The sequence below is a fragment of the Pseudopipra pipra genome, chromosome 18, assembly GCF_036250125.1.
Source record: "Pseudopipra pipra isolate bDixPip1 chromosome 18, bDixPip1.hap1, whole genome shotgun sequence".
Taxonomy (NCBI): Eukaryota; Metazoa; Chordata; class Aves; order Passeriformes; family Pipridae; genus Pseudopipra; species Pseudopipra pipra.
Window position 1 is genome coordinate 4,475,336 of NC_087566.1, and position 19,452 is coordinate 4,494,787.

General features: G+C 48.5%; 1 protein-coding gene across 3 annotated transcripts in view; it reads left to right on the forward strand.

The window, feature by feature from the left end:
• Positions 1 to 19,001, forward strand: part of LIMK2 (LIM domain kinase 2) — a 31,380-nt gene extending 12,379 nt beyond the window's left edge. For all 3 annotated transcript variants that reach the window (XM_064675444.1, XM_064675446.1, XM_064675445.1), the window contains 14 exons: positions 3,726 to 3,861; positions 5,115 to 5,224; positions 5,431 to 5,619; positions 6,033 to 6,138; positions 7,360 to 7,556; positions 8,264 to 8,450; positions 10,850 to 10,936; positions 11,641 to 11,772; positions 12,012 to 12,068; positions 12,253 to 12,318; positions 13,147 to 13,321; positions 14,700 to 14,755; positions 16,266 to 16,423; positions 16,972 to 19,001. In XM_064675444.1, the coding sequence (XP_064531514.1) occupies positions 3,726 to 3,861; positions 5,115 to 5,224; positions 5,431 to 5,619; positions 6,033 to 6,138; positions 7,360 to 7,556; positions 8,264 to 8,450; positions 10,850 to 10,936; positions 11,641 to 11,772; positions 12,012 to 12,068; positions 12,253 to 12,318; positions 13,147 to 13,321; positions 14,700 to 14,755; positions 16,266 to 16,423; positions 16,972 to 17,128 (1,813 nt within the window). In that variant the 3' untranslated portion in view covers positions 17,129 to 19,001. The remainder of the gene's footprint in view (positions 1 to 3,725; positions 3,862 to 5,114; positions 5,225 to 5,430; positions 5,620 to 6,032; positions 6,139 to 7,359; positions 7,557 to 8,263; positions 8,451 to 10,849; positions 10,937 to 11,640; positions 11,773 to 12,011; positions 12,069 to 12,252; positions 12,319 to 13,146; positions 13,322 to 14,699; positions 14,756 to 16,265; positions 16,424 to 16,971) is intronic.
• The last annotated feature ends 451 nt before the right edge of the window (positions 19,002 to 19,452 follow it).

A 19,452-nucleotide genomic window follows, 5' to 3' on the forward strand; every position in this document is an offset into this window, starting at 1 on the left:
CCTGTGTGACTGTGCTCCCCCAGCTCTGCCGGCAGGATTGGAACCAGGGCTCTCCCGAGCCTGTGTAGCGTTAACTGATCCGGCCTGACAGTGAGTGTGAGGGGGGCATTTTGTTAATGAGCCCTTCTCAAAGGGATCTGTCTCTTCAGTGCCAGGGAAGTCTTTGCTTCCATGAGGGTATTGGCTTTCATCTAGCTGTAAAAGAGATGCCACATCAGTTGAAACCGGGCCGGTTACCTGTTGTGACCTGATCCTCCTGCCACCCCCCCAAAACCGAGAGTCCGTCCGGCAGCGATTTGTGAACTCTTTCTGCACCTGCTGTGCTGCAGATCACCACGACTCAGCACTGCACCCAAATGCTGCCTGGGGTTCCTGGGGGGTGGCTGTGGGAGGCAGATTAATTTATTTTGTATAGCCAAGGATGGGAAGTGAGGAATCATAATGTCTGGTCTGTATAATGAGAGCAGGGTTCTGTGGCTCTGAAAATGGTGGCTGGGCAGCAAGAGGAAACACCTCAGGTATGGCTGGTACCAGTACTCCATGAAACTTGATTGCCATGGTTTGTTACTCTGTAATGAGAACAGCAAATCATCGAGGAAAAGATTAGTGGTTTCCAATCTATAAAAGATTAGCATGGAGGAGCATGAAATCTTCCTTTCTTTTGGTCATGGTGACTGGCAAAGGGTAGCTTGCTAAATACTTGCAGCAGTAGTTGTGTTCCTGTCTCAGCTGATGTGACCCCTGCTGCAATGCCACAGCTCTAGTGAGGAGGGAGAGGAAGAAGTTGTATCTCCTGTGATAAAATTCTGACATGATAACATTCAACAATCTCTTCAGTGAGAGCTGTGTGGAACAACCATGTGATGCTTTTATCATTTGGGCCGAGGCACTGAAACCATACCTGTGCTGTCAGCCAGTGTCCCACACCTGTCAAACCTAAAGCCTGTCCTAGGTTCCAGAATGCATGGTAAGTAACAAAGGTGCTGCTTGGCATTGGGGGCTGCAGCCTTGTCCTGTTGCTGGCAGAGATTAAGGAAGCAGCCAGTTAGGCCCATTCCCAGCATCCAGCCTCTCTGGGACTCTGTTCCTCTTGCCTCATTGCCCAGGGTGGGGTTCTGAGCCTTAAGCTGCAAACTTGTCCTGCCCAGATTTGTTTAATTACATAGCAAAGAACTGACTGCTTGCTGGCTCCACCTCCTCACCTTCGTTTTGCTATGGGTGTGTTGCACATTAGATACCAGTGCTTATTTCCGGATGGAAGCAAAAAAACCCAAGTGCTGTGAGGTTGAATCAAACCATGGAGAAGTAGAAGAAAGGTAAAGGAAAGACAAATGCACATAATCCCCTGGAGCCCCCCTAAACAGAGTTGAAGTTTTGTTGCCTTTGCAGAAATTTTAGATTTTCTTAGGGAGAAAAAGGGGTGGTTGAAGGTGAAATTGAAGAGGGACAAGAAAGGGAAAGTGTTGTGCCTAAAAACAAATAAATAACTAACCCACCTGGTTGGAGAGAACTTAGACAGAAAGCCAGGTGTTGAAGTCCTGGTGGAGCAGTCTCCAGCATTGCTGTCTGCATCCTAAGTGCAGGTCTGGTCACAGCTCCCTGTTGGAAGATGTAATCACTGGTGGAGCACACACTGGTACAGGCATGCATGCAGAAGTTGGATAAGTCTGAGGGATCCGATTTGCCGGTGCTGAGCCAGATGTTCCTGCCACAAGACGATAGAAATCTTTGCTGTTAGTCTCCACTTGCTCTTTTCTCCCTCCCACTCACCCCCTTGCTCATTCAGTGAGGGGTATTTACTGCAGATGAAGCCAAAGGCTGGTGGTTGGAGGCAGAATGCACTGCCATGCCCTCTGGGTGTCCTGCATACCATGAGCAGGGTGTAACCACGGCAGTGCCCCCAGGCTGGGGCTGCAGTGATGGATGTACCACCTACAGCAGCCTTGACTTACTGCTCCCTCTGCTCCAGCCAAAATTGGCAGGGCCTGTGCACGTGCTGGAGTTCTTTCCCATCACTTGGAGGGGGGTCAGGATTTGATGCTCCTCAGCTGGGAGAACAAACACTGTATAAGCCAAATATGTTAGAAGGAGCAATCTTCCTGAGGGTAGGGTACGGCACTAAGTACTTCATGAGGTGTTTTCCCCTAAAACCAAAGCAGCCTTACCCGGTTGCTTTGCAGTCTCTTGAGATGGAGCAAATAACTCTCTCAGTGTTGGAGCACAACCAGCTTCACATATCATCACACTCATTACAACTGGTGGAGTTTACAAGGAATGTCTTTGGCACAAATAAGCTTTTGGGAAGTTTGTGAGAGGTGAAGTCAACAGTAGCTCCCATCTTAGCCTGGGAGCATGTAAAAAGTGCACCTCCAGTGCCACCAGTGACTCTGAGTGCACTCAGTGCACTTAGTGCTGAGGGAGGATCCCCATCGACCTAAACCCCCACCCCAGGGTAGTAACTGGGACAGGTGTTGGGGTAAGAGGCAAAAGAAACTCTTCCACCTTTGGGGAAATGACGACATTGATCCTCGAGGTGTTTCTCTGAACTGGTTATTGGTGACTAACCCGCCTGGGATCCGGCTCATGAATGGCCAACACCAGACTTATTTTCCTTTTAAAGTCTGAGAACGTGCTGCCCAGGGCTAATGAATAATCTTTGGTGATGCAACTGCTGTCTGTGCCTTATCTCTGCATTGTGTCACACCTCCCTGCTGCTGAAGAGGCAGGATTACTGTGTGCTCAGGAAGCCTGAACATCTGAGTTCTGCTTGTGATTGCTAAAAGGTATCTGCAGTAGAATTGCTGCATCTTTTTCCTTGTTTCTTTTTTGCCTTTTTTTGGGGGGGGGAAGAGTTGTTTGTTTGTTTGTTTGTTTGTTTGTTGAGAAGTAGATAGAGGATTAATAATGGTTGCTTGGAAATAGGAGCTGACACTGATATGTCAAGGATTTTGAGACTCCGTGAAATTAGAGAAACACTTTTGTTTAGGATTTTTTTCCATTGATTGCCTGTGGTGTTTATTTTCTCATGCACTATGATCAGAAGGGAGCAGTTGGTGGGGAGAGGTGGAGGACTTTTCTCAGAGTTAACTGGTGGGTGCAGCGAGTGTGTGGAGCTCAAGGGACAAACTGCTTTGAAAACTCTCCCTCAAATGCAGAGTGCTGCAGTTTACCTTTTGGGAGAGGTCTGCTTACAGAAGAATGGAAAAGCTCTCGACAAAGGTTGGTGCAAAACTGGCTTTGTGTTGCATAGGGAAGTGGATCCTGCCTCTCTGTGCCCCTTCCTAAACTGGCTGAGGAGACAAGTGCTCTGGCACAAGATTGTTGATGCTACAGAAACACCAAGTAGGAACACAGCAAAGCTGTCTCTGTGCTGGGCAATGCTGTGGCTGGAAACTTGCATCCAGGAAGAGAGAGATCAGAGGAGCAAAATATAAAGCAGAATATATAAACTTACTGGTGTGTTTTAATGTGTGGGATTTGTTTTATACTTTGGAAGCTTCTTTTCCTTTGTACTGGTGGATTCCACCTCTCCTTACAAACTTCAGGTTTGGGTGTAATTTTCAGCTGAAAGAGCATTGAGAAACAGTAGAGTTTAGTGCATCCATAGCTAGAAGAGCTGCTGGTGAGCTGCTGCTGAATGTCTGTGTTCTCCACCAGGACAGGACCTCTTTTGTTGATTTGTGACTCGTTGCCAAGTGGAACTTTGTTCCTTTGTTTTCTTCAAGGTGCTCTGAATGTCAGGATCCCCTCACTAACTGGTACTACGAGAAGGATGGGAAGCTGTACTGTCACAAAGACTACTGGGGGAAGTTTGGGGAATCTTGCCATGGCTGCTCTCTGCTGATGACTGGACCTGTGATGGTAAGGACAGAAGGATTCCTGCCTGAACTGCTCAAACTTAGTTAGGTGTTGTCCTAGGTATAAAGATAACCAAATAAACTGAAGGTAACAGTCTCCTTGCTTCTCTAATCAGAGAATAGCAATGGAGACTGTGTGTGCATCTTCTAGATAAAGATTAGTTTTGAATGGGGGAGCTGTGAGGATCTGAAGCATATGAACAAAGAAAGTAAAGTGCTGAAATGCACAGGCCTGAGAGGCAGAAAAGTGATTTGGGGGACATGTGTTCAGTTGCTGTAGCACAGTGAATGCCTCAGTGTTTGCACAGGGTGATTTTCCACTGCACTGTGGAATCAAACCTCTCAGCTCAGGATAAGCAGCAGGTTCTGGTTTTGGGGAATGTTGCCATCCAAGTCCCACCTGGGCTGCAGCCAGAGTGGTTCTCCAGGCTGATGGTGTCTTGAAATAGTGTTAGCCCCAATTACTTTGGGGCTTGAAGTTGCTTTTGAAGCATTGAACTCTGCCTGCACAATATGGGGCTCACCTAAATGTTCCCCTGCTGCCACAACCTTGCAAATATTTAACCTATAAAACTGTCAGGAATGAAACATGACCGTTATTTTTCTAGGGCCTAAATAAAAGCAATGTGGTACTTAGTGATACCATTGCTACCTCAAAGGGAAGCACTGAGGAATGTGCAGACAATTTCTTGTTGCCTGCAGAAGTCTTTGCAGAATACTGTCAATAAGGGAACTTCTCATAAGGAAAACAGAAAAACAGATCAATGAGTAAAAATATTCTTTAAAGGTATTTTTTGTCTCAGTCTCAGTTTGCTCTTTCTCTGTCAGCTGGCTGGTAAAGCATCTGAATTTGTGCATTGCCTGTCTGCCAAAAAAAAAGCCCTTTCAGCTTTATTAATTCAGGCGTAACATTAGTTATCTTGCCAAGAGCAACTGAACAGGAAGGTTTAATACCTTGTTTACTAGTCTCCAGCAGACTATCAACTATTTTTGATAGCTGAGCAGCTGCCAAATATAGCAGAGGTCCCTGGGACACAAGCTTTGCTCTGCGTGCTGACATGTTTGTTTTGGAGTTCTGCAAACAAGGTGCCAAGGATGGGGTTCAGGAAAGACAGAATGGACTAATAAAACTCTCCAGTAAAAACCTGCTACTTGACTTTGAGCTGTGAATGATCTTGTTAATTAGAGAGGAAAGCAGGAGCTGCATCTGCTGATGGATTTTGGCCGTGCTTAAGTTACTCCCTCTTCTGTCTGTAGGTGGCTGGCGAATACAAGTATCACCCCGAGTGCTTCGCTTGTATGAGCTGCAAAGTGATCATCGAGGATGGGGACACTTACGCACTGGTGCAACATTCCACTCTCTACTGGTAAGAGGAGCTGCTCCCCGCTGTGTGTAAGCCCTGTTCAGCCAAATGCTACTCTAAGGAATGCCAGGAAGCTGCCTTTTGAGGGAGGGAAGAAGGAATGGTGTAAGCACTAAAAGCTGTGGCTTGTGGTCAGTGAGAGGACTTAGGTGTGAGTTTGGCAGGGAGGGACAGGACACTGCCATGATGACTTTCTTCGCTTTTTTCAGTGGGAAATGCCATAACCAGATCGTGCTGACACCCATGATAGAAAAGCACTCCACGGAGTCCCTGCGGGAGCAGCTGCCCTACACACTGACCCTCATCTCCATGCCCGCGGCCACGGATGGCAAGAGGGGCTTCTCCGTGTCTGTGGAGGGGGGCTGCTCCAGCTATGCCACTGGTGTCCAGGTGAAAGAGTGAGTATGCCCAGGCTGTGTGCAATGTACGTGTCTGTGCAGGGGGAGCTGGTACAGATCCTGCAGCACTGCTGTCCTGAGGGGATCTCGGCGTCGCAGGGACGTCTGTCACCTGTGTTCGGTCTCCATTTCAGTCTCTTTCATCCACCTTAACTGATAATTTTATCTCTCAGTGCTGTCTTCTTCACTGGACACAAGACATTTGGAGGATTGTAATGGACTAACAATTTTGCCATTGGTCATGGAGAGCTCTCTCCAAACCAGCTCAGACCTAAGCACTCGGTCTCGTGGGAGCTCCCTGTGCTGGTAGATTAGCACTGGTTTATTGCAAAAGGCCAATATGAAGGGAAACTTTTTTTTTTATCATTTTGGCTAAACTGAGTTCTCACACACACTGTAATTCCCCTGTTTAGAGTTAACAGGATGCACATCAGCCCAGATGTCCGAAATGCCATCCACCCTGCTGATCGGATCCTGGAGATCAATGGAGCTCCCATTCGCACCTTACAGGTGGAGGAGGTGGGTGGAGTTCTGTCCTGAAGCCTCCTTCTCCTCTGCCTTTCTACACCTTCTCTGTTTCCTGACACTGTTCTCCTGCCCTACACACAGTGTGTACAGCCCTAGCACTCATGCTGACAGTAGGAATAAACATGAGGACAAGCTTTGCCTTCCAGCTGGAGAGGAAAATGTAACAGATGGAAACACAATTAGGATGCAGGAATGATTTTGTGGCATTCAAATGTAAAGGGAGGCAGTAAGAAAAGTCCAGGGCTGTGAGAGAGGACAGAGAGGCTGTCAAGACTTTCCCATGTACTGCTAGTGAAGTGCACTCTTCTGAGCCTTTGAGAGGCAACTGCTAATTCACAAGGGCCCAGCTGATCATAGGGGGAAGTTTTTGTTGGTGCTGAAGAGAACACAAGGAGCACAAAACATCTCACAGATAAATCTCTGTGTAGCTTTTTCAAAGCTGTTTTTTACAGCACTGTTTGAGGTGGAAACCTGTGTAGTTTTTGAACGCTTATCAGAAAATCATTTGATAGAGTCATAGAATACCAGGTTGGAAGAGACCTCAAGGATCATCTGGTCCAATCTTTCTTGGCAAAAGGACAGTCTAGAGAGGATGGCTCAGCACCCTGTCCAGCTGAAACATAAAAGTGTCCAATGTTGTGGAATTCACCACTTCTCTGGGGAGATTATTCCAAGGGCTGATTGTTCTCTTTGGGAAAAACTGTCCTTTTGTGTCTAATTGGAATCTCCCCAGGATTAACTTGTACCAGTTACCCCTTGTATTTTCCACGTAACTCCTTGTAAAAAGGGAGTCTCCATCCTCTTTGTAGCCACTCTTTAAATACTGGAACATGGCGATAAGGTCTCCCCTCAGCCTTCTTTTCTCAAGGCTGAACAAACCCCATTCTCTCAGCCTTTTCTCACGTGGCAGCGTCACAGCCCTTTGATTATCTTTGTGGCCCTTCTTTGGACCCTTTCCAACCTGTCCACATCTTTTCTGTGTAGGTTACTTGTAGCTGACCAGAAAGAATTGGGCAGCATAAGGAGCTTCTGTGCTGCTGGTCTGATTTGTCTGGCAGACAGCTGTGGTGCACACAACTAAACCACAACTATGGAGTGACCTCACTGAACTCGCTCCTCTGATTCCTGAGGGGCACTCTCTGTGTCTCCTCTGTCTCCTGTTGTTTGTGTTCCTCCTGTCTGCTGCAGTGCTGTCCTTTGGTTTGACTTCAGGTGGAGGAATTGATTCGCAAGACCAGCCAGACCCTTCAGCTGCTGATCGAGCACGACCCCGTCTCGCAGCGCCTGGACAGGCTTCGCCTGGACTCCCGCCTGCCCACCCACATAAAGCCACCCATCTCCCCACGCTCCCTCTCTCCACTGGACATCAAGGAGAACCTGGAAGGGACGCTCCGACGGCGCTCCCTCAGGTGAAGACTTGGAAGCACTGCCTCTGGCCTGGCTTGGCTTTGCCCTGTGCTGCCTGGCTGGGCAGCTCTGTGCCCAGGCCCTGGGACTGCCATGACTGTAGGGACATGGCTTATCTCTGTTGTGGGCAGTGGGATAAATCATTGGAGAAGCCATGGGGAGCTTTGGGTTCTGCTGTTGATGTGTAGTCTCTCCATTCCCTTTCAGGATGACAAACTTTCCTTCACAGAAGTAAGGAGCTCTACTGTTAACAGAGAAAAGCTACTAAGTTTCACAGTTAGAAAACATCAAGTTCAGATTTTTACCAGCCTTAAATGGCTGGGGAAGGATATGTCCTTAAGGGGAATCTGACTAAGACCTTGTCTTCCTAGAGTGGGGCACTCAGGTGCTCATTTAGTCATTTACCAGTGGTTTAATCTTTGTTTAGAGATAGCAAGTGCTGTGTCTTCACAGCTTCCTTCCCCTTTTCCCAGAGCTCCATCTCTGACTGCCAGTGCAGGAGGTGTGTTGTTGTCAGGCAGCTCTGACTCAGAATCTGCTCTGGGTTCATAAAGAGCTTCCACAGTGCTGGGAGAGCATCTGGCTTTGGGGATGTTAAGAGCACTGAAGGACACACAGAAACTGGTCCCTTAGGAGCGAATGATGGGATGTGTTGGACCAGACATTCCCCAGCAGCTTCCCTGATCCTCCTGTCTTCTTTGTTTTCTAGGCGAAGTAACAGCATCTCCAAGTCTCCTGGCCCCAGCTCTCCAAAGGAGCCGCTCCTGCTGAGCCGTGACATCAGTCGTTCTGAATCCCTGCGCTCCTCTTCCAGCTGCTCCCAGCAAATCTTCCGGCCCTGTGACCTGATTCATGGCGAAGTTCTAGGAAAAGGATTTTTTGGACAGGCTATCAAGGTGAGGAGGTCCCCAGACATTCATCATTTAGTTTGATTACACCAGTGCCTGCCTGTCTCAGGATCCTTCACCACTGTCTCAGTGGTGTTTGCCTTGCTGAGAGTGATTGGTCTTGGATCTTCCCTGGTCTGCTCTGAGATCCGTTTCTATTTCATTCCCTGAGTGTCTCTGGCTGCAGATGGTTTTGACTGTCTCCTCTGAGTGTCAACCTTGGCCACACATGCTCATCTCCTGAGTTAGATTTAGTTCTCCAGAGTGCCTGTGTCACAGCAGCTGCCTGGGTGAGGGAGACAGAATGGGTGACAGGCTACACCTCTTCTTACAAGCATCTTCCTTATGCAGAGTGCATTCAGCTCTCCTGAGCATTTCTCACCCACCCTCAGTGTGGCAGGCTTGGGCTTTGCCAGGCTGATGTCGTGACCACCTCTGAACTCACAGTAGAGCCTACATATCTTGTCAGTGTGAGGGTAGTGGTCAGGTCTTGCATGACTCTCACAGCTAAAATCTCCATCAATAGCAGTTCTCTTGCATTTAAGCTCTGGGGTCTTGACAGGGTGTGCTCCAGCAATTCCTGTCCCAACATGCCTGGCACCAGGGGGCAGCTTCCTCTGCCTTGTTAAGGTGCTGTGAGCTCCTCAGGACTGAGATTGCACACACCATGATATGGGACTTCTCTCCTTACATGCACAAGGGTATAACCTTGAGGTGTCCAGCCACCATGTGCATCTCATGCTTCCACGGGAGGTGACGTGCCAGTTCTACAATCCCACTGCTTTTGATCCATACTAATGAGCATATTTCTCTTCTCCTCTGCTCATAGAGAAATAACAGGTGCAGGTAAGTGGAACCTTTGCTCTGTCGCATGTTTTTGTCACCTGTGTCCCCACAGTTACTGGCACAAAGGCATTTCTTTTCTGCTCAAATTGCCCCATGGCCATCCTGTTCAGGTGCATGCTCTGGGAGTTAAAACTGCCCCCCTGGAGGTTCATGATGACACTTGTTTCAGTTTTGGTGGTATGACAGCTTAAGAATTCCACTTAGCCTTGTCTTTGTCTCTTCACTGCCCTTTTTCTTTGGGTTTTAGATGTCTCTGGCTTTTGTGTCCCTGGCTGAAATGTGTGGTGTTCCCTGGCTCGCTGCCTGTGTATGGATGCTTGATTTCAGATGGGAGCAGAAGAACATTGTACTCTTGCTTCTGTTGTGTTATTCCATGTTATTCCACACTCACATTCCACCTGTACCAGCCTTGTTATATTCCATGGTTCCAAACAGAATTAGTGTTTGCAAGAGCTCATAAGCTTCCTAAATGCTGCAACAGGGTCTTGTGTTCTGGATTGCAGTTCTGGAGGTTTTCTGAAAGGCTTTTTATTTTAAAGGGTAGGAGGCAAAAAAAGTGACACTTTTCTTAAGCTTCAGATTGACTGGGTTTGATGCAGCAAGTACTATAGCTGGTCAAAAAGGTCCCTCCTGTTCCTAGAGACAAGGTGGTTGTTTAGTTCCCTGGAGATCTTAGGGAGACAGAGCTGTCCAAGTTAAGCAACTGAAGGGGAGAGGATGTCCAGGAGAATGTGCTCATTGGAATTTGGACCCTTTCTACTCACTCAGGCACCTCAGGCAAGCAAGGCTGAGCTGGTTAAAAACCCTCTAGAACACAGCAAAATGCCAGGAACTAACTGGAGACAGGCAAACAGTTCTCGAGGAACTGGAAATGCTTTCCATGTCAAGAGCCAGGAAACGTTTTACCTTATTATTATTATGGTGGATCTTGTGTTTGCCACCATCTGGGGACATTCCTTGTAGGCAGCAGGACACTGCTCCAGAGGAGCAAGGTAAAGTAACTGCTTCCTGCCTGAACAGCCTGTGCATCCCAGTTCTGCTTGCACGTGGATGAGTTTGAGATTCCCCATAAAACCAAAGCATGTGTAAGGTAGTTTTGGGTTCTTTGGTTTGGTATCTGATGCAAGTGAACGTTGATTCCTGTGCTGATACAGAATGGAGTTGTTGGGGTCTGTGTACAAGGCGTGAGCACCACGGTGGGCAAATGCTTCCCAAAGGGAACTTGAGGATTGCGCCAGTGTGGAACTGGTGCCTCCAGAGGCTTTGGCAGCCTGTGTGCATGCTCAGCACTGTGCTACCCAGAAGAGGCTTCAGCTCTGGTTCTTGGCATGATCCTCTGTCAGCTTTAGGTAGTTTCTCTTTCACAAACAGAATCTGCTGAATTCCAAAAGGAGAAATTCATGCAGGTTTGAGCAGATCCCTGGCCTCTGAATTTTCTCCCACCTCTGTTCCTCCTCTCTGGATGGAGGGGAATGTTACCTTCTCTTTCAGAAGAGTTGCAGGAGCATTGGAATTGTGTATGCTTGAACCTTGCCTGTAGTTGTGGGTTTTCTTTCCACCAGGTGACTCACAAAGCGACAGGAAAGGTGATGGTGATGAAGGAGCTGATTCGCTGTGATGAGGAAACGCAGAAGACTTTCTTGACAGAGGTAGGAGCAAGACTTCAAAAAGGCTTCTGAGCCTGTAGTGTGGTGGAACTCTTCCATCTTCTTCAGAGAGAGAGAGAATCAAGGTGCTGAGGTGGGAGACACTGCAGGGGGAAAAGCTGCCATGAGCTGAATGTTTGCTGCAGTGAAGTGTGACTCACACTGAGCAATAGACGTGGCTTCAGCTCCCAGTTCATTAATTTTTCAGTGATAAAAAGCAGCCCAAGTCTGAGGCAAATTGAGCTGTGCAGTACATAAAGGATTTATCCCTTGAGCCTTGTGCATAAATACAAAGCATCAGGGCCAATATCTATAAGGTATTTAAGACTCTCACTGTATTTAAGCTAAACTATCTTCTTGGTGGTGCCTACGATGTTTTTCAAAGTCAGATTTAGCTTAAAGGCAGCTCCCTAAGCACCTGACACTGCCCTGACACCTGCAGTACAGAGCTGAGAGCTGCCCTGGAGAGCTCCTGGCTCTGAAAAGTTAGCCCAACTCAAGGGTGCTCTCCTTAATGATTAAGATCAGGTTAAATGCACAGTGTGAAAATGAAGAGGCAACACTTAACTGACTGCCTTGAGGTTGGGGTTTGAGTGTTCTCTGTGATCTCTGGAGGGGACCTTCAGCACCGGAGAGCTTGTCACCACAGAACAACCTGTTGGGACTTGTTCCATTCACTCTTTGGGGTGGGATGTCTCTGCCTCCAGGTGAAAGTGATGCGCAGCCTGGACCATCCCAACGTGCTCAAGTTCATTGGGGTGCTGTACAAGGACAAGAAGCTGAACCTGCTCACCGAGTACATCGAGGGGGGCACACTGAAGGACTTCCTCCGCAGTGCAGTGAGTTGGGATTCCTGGCAGAGCTGTACTCCGTGAGCCTGACTGGGGGGTTGGTTATACCGGGCTGATCTGCTTGTGGTAAAGCTGCTTCTTAGCTGTGGGTGGGCCTGAGGCAGGAAAGCTGTTCTTTCCGGGGCTGTATGGTGTCTGTGCCTGCTGTAAGAGCCCCTGATGTGGAGGCATTGCTGTCACCAGCTGGCTGGTAAGATAGTACTGACCACTGAGGACTTATCTTTCAGGACCCATTTCCCTGGCAGCAGAAGGTCAGCTTTGCCAAAGGGATTGCCTCTGGAATGGTGAGTTGGGCTGTTCCTTTGTCACAGAGCAAACTCCGGGGTCAGGGTGAGCAGCTTCAGCAGGGTGTGCATGAGGGGCTGTGGACCTTGCCTGACCACTGGCATCAGGTTCTCAAGTCTGTAAAGGTGAGGGGATGTGCCAACCTGGCAACCCCTAACACCAGCTTTTCTCCCTCTGTTCCAGGCTTACTTGCACTCCATGTGCATCATTCACAGAGACCTGAATTCACACAATTGCCTGATCAAGTTGGTGAGCTACACCTCTGTTCCCACAGCTTGCTGCTCCTCTCCTTGCATCTTCCTCCCTTAGTTTTCTCTGCTTGATGCTTCCTCTTTTGTCAGGGTGGAACTGATTTCAGAGAGGCTTCTAGTGCCCTAAACAAGGGAGCTTCATCTTGACACAGGGTTCTCCAGACTGATCTGGATTTCACTGTTTCTGTGTTCTGTTCTCTTACTCCCTTTCCCCTGGTAGCAGCTCCTGTAACAGTCGAGTTAGTACAGCTCTGTTCCTTATCTCCACTATGAGATGTTCTCTACAGCTGCTTCTGTTCTTTTGACCACTTGATGACTTTTTTATTGGCACTCAGGATTCAGACAAGTGTGTGGGGGTGTGCACATGTGTGTGCTCTCTCTTTTTGAAATGCTGGGTCACAGGAGTTTTATGTGGCTTCATTCCCTCAAACCTTGCCCTTGTTCACTTGGCTGGGATAGGAGATTAGGATGTGGGTGAAAAAAACAACTGAGGGTGAAAGCCCAAGTTAAATCTTGGCCAGGTAGAAGAGGAAGCTCTGAAAGGAAAGGTCCAGATTTGCTCTGGCAGGTGTAGCCAAATTCAAGAGATAAGTGTTAATGACTACAGGGGAAATAAAGCAATGAAGGGAGGAAATGATGGGTTGGGACTGTGAATTGGGTATCTTACACCTGTCTACACATCTTGTATGTTCATCTGGCTGCAGGAGTAGCTGTATCTGGAATAGCTGCCCTTACAGTGTAGTTGGAAGCGAACAGGAATTGCAGCCTCTTTGCTCCTGAGAGGAGCTGAGTGTAATCAGTGGGCTGTACTCAATCCCTTGTGCAGGATAAGACAGTGGTGGTGGCCGACTTCGGTCTGTCTCGGCTGATTGTGGAGGAAAGGAAAAAGCCCACTCTGGAGAAACCCTCGGCCAAGAAGCGAACCCTGCGCAAGAGCGACAGGAAGAAGCGCTACACGGTGGTGGGGAACCCGTACTGGATGGCCCCAGAGATGCTCAATGGTAAGATCCCAGAGCAGGAGCAGGTGAGGAGACAGCTGTGACAGGGTACAGGGATGACAGGATTACTGAAAGCTTCCGGCCCCAGTAACAATCAAACCTATTAGAGCCTGTGATTTTAGACCTGCTAATGTGGAAGCTTATTTATACACACAGATGCTGTAGCTGCAGTACCTGACCTGGTAAACCTTTGTGCCAGCCCAGGTAATGTTTCTGGCTTGACAACAGGATTCTTCAGGAGGGCAACAGATGTAAGCTTCCTATAATCCAGATAACAGAGAAAACAAAAGAGGCCTGAGATAAGACTGAACCTGAGATCAATTGCTGTTACAGCCTCATGTTTTGGAACTGGCATCATTAAACTCCAGGATGAGGCTGTTGTGTAGATCCAGGGAGAAGCCATCTGCTGCCAGGTTTGCAGAAGCCTCAGGATTGAGGTGGGAATTGTCCAAGTGCAGGGAAATCAGGGTTTTGGCACACAGCCCTCAGCTGCATTAAGGTTGAGCAGTGACCCTTAGGAAAAGCTGCTCCTGCAGGAGTGGAGGTGAGGGAATGCAATGGACACAATTTCCTCCTGATGAGCAGGTCTGTCTGATCAGGCTGGGCAGTTTGGCTGGCTGGGGTATCAGCACTGTCCAGCATAGTCCAGCAGGGAAGGGACGACCAGGCTCTTCTCCCTCAGCTCAGTTCTTCTCCCTGTTGCTTTCTTGTGCCCTGTTCTGTTCACCTTCTCTCAAGGCCTGAGAGCCTTGGAGAGCCCAGGAGTCTGGGGCTGTTTCTCAGAGCCTGTCTCAGTCCTGGCATTTGTCAGGAGAACAGCAAGAGCATAGTCTGACATCACCTCTGTTTACCAGATACTGGCTTGGGCGGGGTGTGTCTGTAAGCAGAGCATGGCAGGCTGGAGCCTGCCTGCTTTCCCGGGATCAAAGTGCTGCCGGTGTGTAATTTATTATCCCTGCAGTCACTGCAGAGGGACTCGGCACTCGCTGCCTGCTGCGGAAGCTGAGCACTGACTGTGCACTGTGGAGATGCATTAGAACAGCAGTCAAGGGGAATGGACAAAAGCTTCCCATAGTTATCCTTAGCATTTGCTCAGAGCTGATACACAGGTCTGTACAACACACTTCCCCCTGTTGTCCTGTAATTCCCCAGGATAAGAAAGAAGCAGGGTTAAAATCTGTGATGGCAGCGTATGGGAAGGTGCAGTTGGTATGTACATATCTTGGGGTGACTCACCCTGCTCAGAGTTAAGCCTTTGCTTTGTCACCTATTTTAGGGCCCTCCAGGGAATAGGCTTAGATAAACTTTGCACTGGCAGCTCCTGGAATAGCTGGATGGGCAACTGTCTCTTACAGAGCTGACTGTCTTATGTTTCCTGCAGGACAGAGCTATGATGAGATGGTGGACATCTTTTCATTTGGGATTGTTCTCTGTGAGGTAAGACAAAGATGACATAGCATTTTTCATGGCCCTTTTCCCCACTGCCGTCTCCTTGCACACATGGTACCAGTGAGGTCTCTGTGTTCTGAGTGTGCAGTCACATTATCAGTGAATTAGACTGGGAGAACAAGTGTACCCTGCCTCTGTTTCCTCAAGGGAGAGAACTGTCTTGTAGTTTTTTGGTCCCAGTTTCTTCCTGGACTGAAAGAAGTGCAGAGGTTCCTCCTGGACTGAGAGAAGCTGTAAAAAAGTCATCAAGTTCTGACTGAGCCCTGGTATCCATTTGAAAGTACTCCCCAGAACTGTGATACTTTTTTTCTTTTTCTACTGCCTCATTGAGAGAACAATCATCTGCATAATCTCAGCAAATTCAGGGCCTCCACTGGGGATGGCACTTCACTTCAAAGGAAGGGAAGCAGAAACCTCTTTGCAGGTCGATTAATGAAGCTGCCTCCTGAAGTCTGTGGGCTTAGTTTATCTCTGAGCCAATGCACATTCTGACTATTCCATCAGGTTTTCTGTCTGCAGAACAATAAGCACCACTTGAAAGCCACGAGGTATTTTCAATTTAAAGGGTGTGTATGGCAGTGGAAATACAGATGAAAGGCAGGGTGTTATGTGTGACACAGCAGTTACAGGAACACCAGGGGATGCCAGCACAGTTTCATCTTCAGCGTTTGGATGAAGGGGACAAAGCAAATGTCTGTGCATAAATCTTTGTGGCCTCATCTGGAGCTCTGTTTACACTGGGCCCTCCTCTCAGAGAATGTTGTGGTTGTGAGTGATAGATTTAGGAACTTGAAAAATCTGTATGTGGGATTAAAACAATTGTTTCATTCAGGAAAAAAAAGACAAATAAAGGGGTAGGAGCACATGAACGTTTTCTTTGTCCCCAAAACAACAATGCTAAAAAAAAAAAAGCCCTACACTCAGATAAGGAAATAACCCTGCCAAAACACATACTGGGTGTGCCACTGTCTCGTTACAGGATTTGGTTGCCCTGCTGTGAGTTATTGGCATAGAAAAGCCTGAGTGGGTATAAATAACACCCTTTTTGTGATAGCAGATGAGGCTTTAAACCTAATGCTCTGTCCATGTGAAAGTTTGTATTGACACTGACCTCGTGAGTCCAGATCACCCCAGAGCTCTGCTCTGGGCTCCTTCCCTCTAGTACACTGTGAGTGCCCTCGTGCTGGAGGTGGTGAGTTCTGGGGGGTGGAATGGTGGTGCAGGGTCTGTTGATCACCTGCAGTCATGAGGGGTTGCATCATCTCCAGCAGTGAGACTCCCTGGAGGGGCACATCATCCTGTGTCTCTGGCAGAGAGACCCTGGGCAGAAGGAGAAGGGGTCTGGGCCTCCAGTGGCTCCATTGGAAAGGAGGAACAATGTTTCTGTTCTTTCTCTTCCACCATAATAGTTTGAAGGAGCCCCTGCTTGATGCTGAAGTTCTCTGTTAACACTCTGGACCTGTTGCAGTACTGAAGTGCTTCTCTCATTTTTCCCTAGATCATAGGCCAGGTTTATGCAGACCCAGACTGTCTCCCACGCACACTGGATTTTGGCCTTAATGTCAAGTTGTTCTGGGAGAAGTTTGTTCCTGCTGACTGTCCTCCAGCCTTTTTCCCTCTGGCTGCTATTTGCTGCAGACTGGAGCCAGAGAGCAGGTAGGTTTGGGGTCTGGAGGGCTCCTCCTCCTTGTCAGCCTGCAGGATTGTGTCTGTATCCCCATGGTGGAAAGGCTGCTCTGCACAGAGGGCAGTTCCAACCTTCTGTGGGAATGCTCAAAGGCGTCCGTGTGCGGAGAGAATTAAGACTCATCAGTTTGGCAGACAGGCCACTGTATGTGGTGGAGATCTCTCAAACAATTCCAAGACAGAGAGCACAGAGGAGGAGCAGTGATTGTTTGGGGCTCCTCAGGTACCAAAAGTAGGGGCAGGCCTTGGCAGCAAGGTGAATACTTCAATTGATTTCAGTTGTGAAACTTGTAGATTCAGAACAGTGTTGATGCCAAGTGGGTTCCAAAGAGCCAGAGCCTGATCACTGGCTGTCAGAATGGGGCTCTGCAGTCTTGGAAGCTGAATGGGGAGGGAATCATGTCCCTGCACACAGCTTAGTACGTGGCAGAGTGGTCTGGAAGGACAATGGGCTCAGCCTTTCCAGATGCTGTTATTCTTCCTCTTCCCCACTCACATTTCCTCACTGCTGCTTCTAGGCCCCCTTTTTCCAAGCTGGAAGATTCCTTTGAAGCTCTCTCTCTCTACCTTGGAGAACTTGCCATCCCCCTTCCCTCTGAGCTGGAGGAGCTGGACCACAATGTGAGTGTGCAGTATGGACTGAACCGGGACAAGCTACCTGAGAACACCACCTAGTTGGCTCTTCCTGCTGCCTGCATCACTTCCATTGGAGCTGGGATGAGTGTCAGGGAGGGAGATGCACTTCAGCCACTTCCAGGGCATTAACGGGGCACCACGCTGTGCATTTGCTGCATTGCCTCTCTCTCCCCACCCAGTGCCCCTCCTCTTGGACATCCTGATTCACTGTGGATTTCTGGCGTGTTTCAGAAGCAAAAAGGGCTGTTTCCTGCCAACTGCACCTGGGAAAGCTGCTCAACACTATTTTTCTGGCTTGAGAAATGTTTCTCTGGCCTTTTCAGGCTTCTTTACTGTGGTGCCTTAGAACTTGGCTGCAAGCTGTGAAGCCACCCTGGCCTGTCTGCCAGGGGTGGAATTGCTATAGGAGACTCTCCTGGGTAAGGACCAGCACTTCTGGAACTGCTTCTCCCACTGACTGCCCTGCTCAGAAAGCTGGGAAAATTGGACATCCAGCAAAATGCCCCACCAGAATAGCACATGTATGTATGTTTGTGCATGTGTTTCCCAGAACAACTCACTGAGATGCTGACCTCCCACGTGCACTGGGGAGAGAGTGAAAAGCCCCAGGAACTGGGCAGCTCTCCTGAAATACCTTGTCTCTGGGGAAGCATGTATGAATTTTTGTTTTGGTTTTGTGGTTTTCTTCCCTGTCTCAGAATACCTCCAAAAGCCTGCCTAGAAACACTAAGACTGAGCTCTGCTTGCCCCTCCTGATGGTGAATGAGGCTGGCAGCAAATGAGCCACTGGGGCATCTTCAGACCCCACGCCTGCAGTGATTTTGCCCGCCCCAAACATTAACCCAGGTGAAGGTGTTTGAACCTGCACATGTAGAACTGCACTAGGCACTGGCTGGGGACATTCCTGGAGTGCTGAAGCTGCTTGAGCTCCCGGCCTGTGGACGTGAGTGACAGAAAGGGCGGCAGAAGGTGCTCGTCCGAAAGCCAAAGGTTTGAAGTGGCTCAGACCTTGTGCATGGACAACAGCAACGGGGGACTTGCCCAAGGTTACTTAAAGGATGGACTTGTCATGAACAGAGAAGTGCTGGAGAATGTCCCATCCTCCCTGGAGTGGCAGCTGGAGAACAAGTAATTCAGTTGCCATTACCTCATCCTTTCCTGCAGACTGTGCAAGTTGCTCCCTTTGAAGGTCCTTCTTGCAGCTGCTGCTGCAGCACCTGAACTGATTCTCCAAGCAGAAACTTTCCTCAGGGTCATTCCCTGCTTTGGGGGAGAAAAAAGGGCTTGGAGTCATTGGGAGGTAGGTGGGGGTGTATTTTTTTCTTCCAGTACTTCTCTTCCTCCCTTAGTGGGAGAGGAAATAAAGCTACTGCTGCAGTAGCTCATGTGGTTGGCAGAACTGAACCAAAAGCTGGATCAAGTCCTGCTCTTAACTGGATTTCTAGTGTGCTCCTTTTTCCCTCCTCCTCCTTTCAGCATTGAATGGTGGGGAATGGGTGTTAGTCTTTGCTGTTACTTTGATTTTCTCCCCCTACCCATGAGTTTAAAGTATTATGTAAAAAAACATGGGACCAGCCATCACATGACAACAGGTGTGCAAGGGGGGGGTGTTTTTAGTCTATGTAGTGGTGTTTTAGAAACACTGGGGACTCCCTGTGCTGTGAGTCAGTGGAGGAGCCTCACTAAACTGGGTCCAGTGGATTCAGCATTATTAATAGGATTTGCCCTTTCATTCCCCCTCCCAGGCTGGTTTGTGAGGGGACTCCTGAAGGGGAGAGTCCTGGGTGATGTGTGGGTGGGGTTTATGAACTGTGATTTGCACAGCTCCACGCTCTAAATTAAAAAGCAGTAAGTGAATGCTGTAAGAACGAGATTTTGTGGTCTCTGTGTTCAATAAAGCCGGAAGCTGTAACTTTCTTGGGTTTCATTTGTAGTCACAACATGGCAACATCAAAACTGCCCAGGTGAGGTACCATCTCAAACACCCAAGAACTGCAGAGTCATAGTGCAAGGGCTCTGTAGAACTATTTACCTGGAGAAGTTGTTCAGTTCTGTTCATTGGTTGGTTGGTTTTTAAGGGTGGACAGGAGTCAGCAGAACATGGAGCCTCCTTGTTTTCCTTTTCTAGTGCAGGGATAAAAATACAGCCTGTTCTTGGAAACCTCTTATTCTGAAATATGTAGTCCAAGGGGCATTTGTTAAGACAACAACTGAACAAAAATGCTCTGTCAGTGCCTCCTGGAACGCGCTGTGCTCCGTCTCCATCGTGCTTCCCAAGGGAAGGAGCTGCTGCTGAGCAGCACCAAAGCAGAACTGACCCGTGTCACTCAGGAAGGGGCTGTAACCACGAGTGTCTTCCCACG